General features: G+C 40.6%; 1 protein-coding gene across 1 annotated transcript; it reads left to right on the top strand.

The window, feature by feature from the left end:
* The first annotated feature begins 5,369 nt into the window (after positions 1-5,369).
* On the top strand, positions 5,370-6,323 carry LOC104999913 (olfactory receptor 7G1-like). The gene has a single exon (XM_010855537.1). It carries the CDS (start codon positions 5,370-5,372, stop codon positions 6,321-6,323), a length of 954 nt encoding a protein of 317 aa, XP_010853839.1.
* Positions 6,324-7,367: the final 1,044 nt, after the last annotated feature.

Here is a 7,367-nt window from a genome sequence, read left to right as displayed (position 1 = left end):
TGGATGAAACTGGAACCTATTATACAGAGTGAAGTAAGCCAGAAGGAAAAACACCAATACAGTATACTAACGCATATATATGGAATTTAGAAAGATGGTAACGATAACCCTGTATACGAGACAGCAAAAGAGACACTGGTGTATAGAACAGGCTTATGGACTCTGTGGGAGAGGGAGAGGGTGGCAAGATTTGGGAGAATGGCATTGAAACATGTGAAATGTCATGTATGAAACGAGATGCCAGTCCAGGTTCAATGCACGATGCTGGATGCTTGGGGCTCGTGCACTGGGACGACCCAGAGGGATGGTATGGGGAGGGAGGAGGGAGGAGGGTTCAGGATGGGGAACACATGAGAAATAAAGGAATAAAAATTTAAAAACATACTGGAAAAAAAAAAGAAGAAAAAAAAAGATGATTGAATTTAACTCAGTTTTTTGGTAGGGAGAGATTTTATTTATAAAGCTTTTAAAAACTAGTCATTTTCGCAAAAATTAAAAAAAAAAAAGAGAGAGATACCGAGTCTCCTTTGTGTGGTTACAATAAGTCTTCTTTTGAACAAATTTATACATATATTGGAAATCTGTCAGAGATGACAAAGACAGACACAACTGAGCAACTAAACTGAACTGAACTGGAAAGTTGCTGTTTAGCCCCCAGTCATGTCCGACTCTTCATGACCCCAAGGACTGCAGCATGACAGACCTCCCTGTCCCTCATCATCTCCCAGAGTTTGCCCAAGTTCATTATATCAGTGATGCCATCCAGTCATCTCACCTCCACACCATCTTCTCATTCTGCCTTCAGTCTTCCCCAGCATCTGGATCTTTTCCAATGAGTTGGCTGTTTGCATCACGTGACCAAAATATTGGAGCTTCAGCTTCAGCAACAGTCGTTTCAATGAATATTCAGGGTTGGTTTCCTTTAAGATTGACATTGGAAACTACTGATGATCTATATCATCATCAACACATTTTCAAGAATACTGACAGTCTAATGGGTATGAAAATGATTTAATAATTCATGTATATCTTATTATTAAATGATTGATAGAATTTTCAGATATTTATTTCCTTTCTGTTAAGTTTCTGTTTGTGGTGTTTCTCCTGAGTGGCTTATCTTTTTCTAATTGATTCACATGACTTTGTATCACCAGGTTATTATTTTAAGTTGTATGTACTGCAAATTTCTTTTTGCGTGTGTTTATTACTTTTGGATTTTTTTTAGGCTTTTAAGGAGTGGTAGGATGAACCCAAGTGCTTAGTTTTAATGCAGTGCATTTGTCAATACTTTCCACAATGGTTTGTGCTCCCTAGATATTTTTTAATAAAACCCAAGGTTACTTCAATCTGAGAGATTCACCATTTTAGCTTTTACATTTGAAACAATACTCTTTCTAGAATTTAGTTTTGCCTTGATGGGAGATAAGGATCCAAATTCATTTTTATGTCCCTGAATAAACTGTCCATTTATGTTCTGGTCTTTTTCTGGGCTCGATATTATCATCAACAAGTCTTATATTTACACGTATACCAGTTTAATAGGTCTTAATTATTGTAGCACACCATTCAGCTAAAGGCTTCCTCCATAGCTCAGCAGTAAAGATTCCACATGCTATGCAGGAGACATAGGAGATGAGGGTACAGTCTCAGGGTCAGGAAGATCCCCTGGAGGAGGAAATGACAACCCACTCTAGTATTCTTGCCTTGATAATCCCATGGACAGAGGAGCATGGCCAGCTACAGTCCATGGGGTCGCAGAGAGTTGGACATGACTGAGCACACATAGAGACAGAAAGTGAAGAAAACTATTAATATATATTGAAGCCATTTTGATAAATTAGAAAAGGTGGTTGGGATATAGTAATTGATCAGAGACAGGATTGTCACAGAGAATATATTGCAATTCAATTGTGTAAAATACACACAGTTAAGATTATGATCAGAAAACATTTAATGACTCTTGGAGAGATAAACCCTGAAATTTTTGTGTTGTTTTTTACACTAACAACTATGCTTTAAAATATGCTATTTGTGTAATATATAGCATATATTTTATAATTAATTATATAAAATATAATAAAATAACTTATTATAAGATTATATATATATAGTATAGTATAGCATCATAGAATTGTATCCTCGGTTTCTAAGGGTTTGGACAGTCCTGGGATCACAGTGATAATAAAATTGCTTGACTAATGAGGAGCTTTGGAAATTGAACCTCTAGGGAGTACAGAGATTGTGCTCTGCCTGTGACCGCCCCATTCAACAGTCCTTTCCCTGAAAAGCAGTAACACACCTGAGCCTCCTTCCATAGATGACCCTTCTTGCCCAGGAGCCTGGTGGCTCACTCAGTTCCTCTGCCCCTCCTGAATACAGATGGAACACTCAGCAGAAATGTCAACCACCATTCCACTGTGATGCCACTCAGGTAACCTAATGTCCCTCAGTAAGGTTTGGAAATGAGGACAGGTGTCTCACTATGGTTTATCTGTGATGAAAGAACATGCATCAGATGATTAGAACAAGGCTATCCAGAAGCTTCCTGCCTGACTGTCCGTCATGTTTGTCTCATGTTTCCTTAGACTTTGCACCAGTATTCAAACACCTTTCATTTACTAGTATTGTATTCATGCTCTCCCATAATCAAGACTGTTTCCTCTTGAGTTGAAGTCCACAACTCTTATTTTACCATTTTATTTTATATTGGAGTATAGCTGATTAACACTGTTGTGATAGTTTCAGGTGGACAGCAAATGGACTCAACCATACATATACATGTATCCATTCTCCACCCCAAACTCCCCTCCTATCCAGGCTGCCACATAACATTGAGCAGAGTTCCCTTTGCTATACTGTAGGACCTCATTCTTGTTCAGTCACTCAGTTATGTCTGACTCTGTGCAACTCCATGCCAGGCTTTCCTGTCCTTCACCATCTCCTGGAGATTTCTCAAACCCATGTCCGTTGAGTCGGTGATGCCATCCAACCATCTCATCCTCTGTCATCCCCTCCTCCTCCTGCCTTCAATCTTTCCCAGCATCAGGGTCTTTTCCAATGAGCCACTTCGAATCAGGTGGCCAAAGTATTGGAGTTTCAGCTTCAGCATCAGTTCTTCCAATGAATATTCAGGACTGATTTCCTTTAGGATTGACTGTTTTGATCTCCTTGATGTCCAAGGGACTCTCAAGAGTCTTCTCCAACACCACAGTTCAAAATCATCAATTCTTCAGTGCTCAGCTTTCTTTATAATCCAGCTCTCATATCCATACATGACTACTGGAAAAACCATAGCTTTCACTAGATGGACCTTTGTTGGCAAAGTAATGTCTCTACTTTTTAATACGCTGTTTAGGTTTGGCATAGCTTTTCTTCCAAGGAGCGTGTCTTTTAATTTCATGGCTGCAGTCACCATCTGCAGTAATTTTGGAGCCCAAGAAAATAAAGTCTGTCCTGTTTCCATGGTTTCCCCATCTATTTGCCATGAAGTGATGGGACCGGATGCCATGATCTTCATTTTCTGAATGTTGAGTTTCAAGCCAGCTTTTTCATTCTCCTCTTTCACCTTCATCAAGAGGCTCTTTAGTTCCTCTTTGCTTTCTGCCATAAAGGTGGTGTCATCTGCATATCTGAGGTTATTGATATTACTCCTGGCAATCTTGATTCCAGCCTGTGCTTCATCCAGCCTGGCATTTCACATGAAGTACTCTGCACATAAGTTAAATAAGCAAGGTAATGATATACAGCCTTGATATATTCCTTTGCCAATTTGGAACCAGTCTGTTGTTCCATGTCTGATTCTAAGTGCAGCTTCTTGACCTGCATACAGGTTTCACAGGAGGCAGATAAAGTGGTCTAGTATTCCCATCTCTTTAAGAATTTTCCACAGTTTGTTGTGTTCCACACGGTCAGAGGCTTTAGCGTAGTCAATGAAGCAGAAGTAGATGCTTTTCTGGAATTCTCTTGCTTTTTCTATGATCCAAAAGATATTGGCAATTTGATCTCTGGTTCCTCTGCCTTTTCTAAATCCAGCTTCAACATCTGGAAGTTCTTGCAGTAGTCTGAACATTCTTTAGCAATGCCCTTCTTTGGGATTGGAATGAAAACTGACCTTTTCCAGTCCTGTGGCCACTGCTGAGTTTTCCAAATTTGCTGGCATATTGAGTGCAGCACTTTAACAGTGAGTGATCATGCCATTGAGGTTATCTTGGTAAATTAAGGTGTTTTTTTTTTTTTTTGCATAGCTCTTCTCTCTATTCTTGCCACCTCTTCTTAATATCTTCGAATGGGTTGCAGTGGAGAGTTCTGACAAAACGTGGTGCCATGGAGAAGGGAATGGCAAACCACTTCAGCATTCTTGCCTTGAGAACCCCATGAACAGTATGAAAAGGATGTTGTTGGTTATTTACAAAACAGAAATAGACTCACAGATTTAGACAATGAACTTCTGGTTGCCAGTGGGGAAGAATGGAAGGAAGAACCCCATTTTGGGATTGATATGTACACATTGCTATATTTGAAATCTGCGTCTCTTAAAACAGGATGACTGTTATAAAATTGTCTGACGTTAGCTTGCGATCTTGTGGTGGTGGGTAGTGGGTGGACAGGAAGTCTGGTGAAGTTCACCTTATTTTCCCATTCCTGATTCCTGACATGTGTGCTTAGATGCTCGCCTATGTATTATTCCAGTTGCTTGACTCTGGGGTCTCTGGGGATCGAGACACAATGTTCAGTTGCCTCCTTAGTCTGCTTCTCTCTATAAAATTACCAAGTAGTGTAGCATAAATAATATAGTTGCTTTCTTGGTGCTTCAATGGTAAAGAATCTTTCTGCCTACTCAGGAGACATGGGTTTGATCCCTAATACAGGTAGACCCCACCCACTGTGGAACTACTAAGCTCCATGCACCACAACTATTGAACCTGTGCTCCAGAGCCCTGGAGCCGCAGCTGCTGAGCCCACACACCATAGAGCCCATGCTCTGCAACAAGATAAGCCACGACAGTGAGAAGCCTGTGCACCACAACTGGAGAGTGGATCCCTCCTGCTGCAACTAGAGAAAAGCCCATGCAGCAAGGAAGACCCAGCACAGCCAAAAATAAACAGAAATAAAATTATTTCTAAAATACAGTATGAATAGTGACTACCCATTAAGCCCTTATGGGAATTAACAATGGATGACATTCTGCTATATCAGCCCCAGTTTTTTAAGAAAGTATAGAAATAATATGCATACAGAAGACACGTTTCTTATTCTTCTGTTTATCTCCATCTCATCTCATGATAATGTTTTGCTTCCTGCTGGTGCATAAAACCCACATTTGATTGTGTTGTCAGTTTCCATCTTTCTTACCAGGTTTGTCCACAACATGGGACCCAGAAACAAAACAGGAGTTTCAGAATTCCTTCTTATGGAAGTGACAAAGGATCTGGAACTGCAGCCACTCCACTTCATTCTGTTCTTGTCCATTTACCTGGTTACCACTCTGGGAAACTTGCTTATCATCATGGCTGTCATCTCTGACTCCCACCTCCACACCCCCATGTACTTCTTTCTCTACAACCTGTCCTTTACTGATATCTGTTTAAGCACAACCACGATCCCAAAGATGCTAGTGAACATCCAAACACAGAATCAGAGCGTCACTTACACAGGCTGCCTCACCCAGCTCTGCTTTGTCCTGGTGTTTGCTAGTTTGGAAAGTTTTCTCCTTGCAATAATGGCCTATGACCGCTATGTGGCCATTTGTCACCCACTGAGGTACATGGCCATCATGAACTTTCGCCTTTGTGGTTGGCTGATTCTATTCTCCTTGTTTATTAGCATCGTGGATGCCCTGCTCCACAGCCTGATGGTGTTGCAGCTGACCTTTTGCACAGACCTGGAAATCCCTCTCTTCTTCTGTGAAGTTGTTCAGGTCATCAAGCTTGCATGTTCTGATACCCTCATTAACAATATCCTGATATATTTGGCAACTAGTATATTTGGTGGTGTTTCTGTGTGTGGAATCATATTCTCCTATACTCAAATTGTCTCCTCAGTTTTGAGAATGCCATCAGTGGGTGGAAAGTATAAAGCTTTTTCCACCTGTGTTTCTCACCTCTCAGTTGTGTCCTTATTCTATGGCACAGGCTTGGGGGTGTACATTAGTTCTGCTCTTGTCAATTCTTCCAGGCAGACTGCAGTGGCTTCAGTGATTTATACAGTTGTCCCTCAAATGATGAACCCCTTCATCTATAGTTTGAGGAACAGGGACATGAAGGAAGCTTTGAGAAAACTCATCAGTAAGATACCATTGCCTTTTCAGGACTGTGTTATTTAATTGCCACACATTTGTGTGTTTTCTAGTTGTTATTCTCTTATATAGGGCTTCCCTGGTGGCTCAGACAGTGAAGAAGCTGCCTTCAATGCAGGAGATAGGGTTCGATCCCTGGGTCAGGAAGATCCCCTGGAGAAGACCATGGCAACACACTCCAGTATTCTTGGCTGGAGAATCCCATGGACAGAGAAGACTGGTGGGCTATAGTCCATGGGGCCTCAAAGAGTTCAATACAACTGAAGCAATTTAGCATGTACACACACATTCTCATTTATTTCTAGATTCACACCACTGTAGTCAGAAATGACACTGTATGATTTCAATATTTTCAAATTTATTGATACTTGCTTTGTGGCCTAAGATGTAAATTATCGAAAGAGTGTTCTACGTGCACTGGAGAAGATTGTTCTTTCTGCTTTTGTTGAGTGTAGTGTTTATATAGGGCTTTCCTGGTGTCTCAGACAGTAAAGAATCTGCCTGTGATGTGGGAGACCTGGGTTCAATCCCTGGGTTGGGAACATCCCCTGGAGAAGGGCATGGCATCCCACTCCAGTATTCTTGCCTGGAGAATCCCCAAGGACAAAGGAGCCCAGCAGGCTACAGTCCATGTGTTTGCAAAGAGTCGGACACAACTGAGCAACTAAGCACACAGCACAGTGTTTGTGTCTCTCTTGGGTTTTGTTAGTTTATAGTCATTTGTAAGCCCTCTGTGTCTTTTTTTTTGTTTATCCAGAGTTACTATCCTTTGCTGAAAATTTGCATTAAAATCTGTAAGTGTTAGTGTAGAAATTTGGATTTCTCACTTCACTTCTGTCAAGTTTGCGGCACATATTTTGAGGCACTATTGTTTGGTGTGTATATGTCTCTAATTGTTCTATAATCTTGATTATTAACCATTTTATCCCTATCTGGCTGCTACCTATTTCTATCTATCTTTCTTTGTCTAGTTTAACAGTTTTGACTTAAAGTCTACATTATTACTATATTAACTCTCTTTTGGTAATGATTTACCTACGTTTTTCCATTCTTCCATTTGCAATCTATTTG

The sequence above is a fragment of the Bison bison genome, unplaced genomic scaffold (assembly GCF_000754665.1).
Source record: "Bison bison bison isolate TAMUID 2011002044 unplaced genomic scaffold, Bison_UMD1.0 scf7180017864365, whole genome shotgun sequence".
Taxonomy (NCBI): domain Eukaryota; kingdom Metazoa; phylum Chordata; class Mammalia; order Artiodactyla; family Bovidae; genus Bison; species Bison bison.
This window is presented reverse-complemented; position numbering and strand designations above follow the sequence as displayed.

Coding starts and splice junctions, on each gene's coding strand:
- LOC104999913 (XM_010855537.1), top strand. CDS start 5,370: ATGGGACCCAGAAACAAAACAGGAGTTTCAGAATTCCTTCTTATGGAA.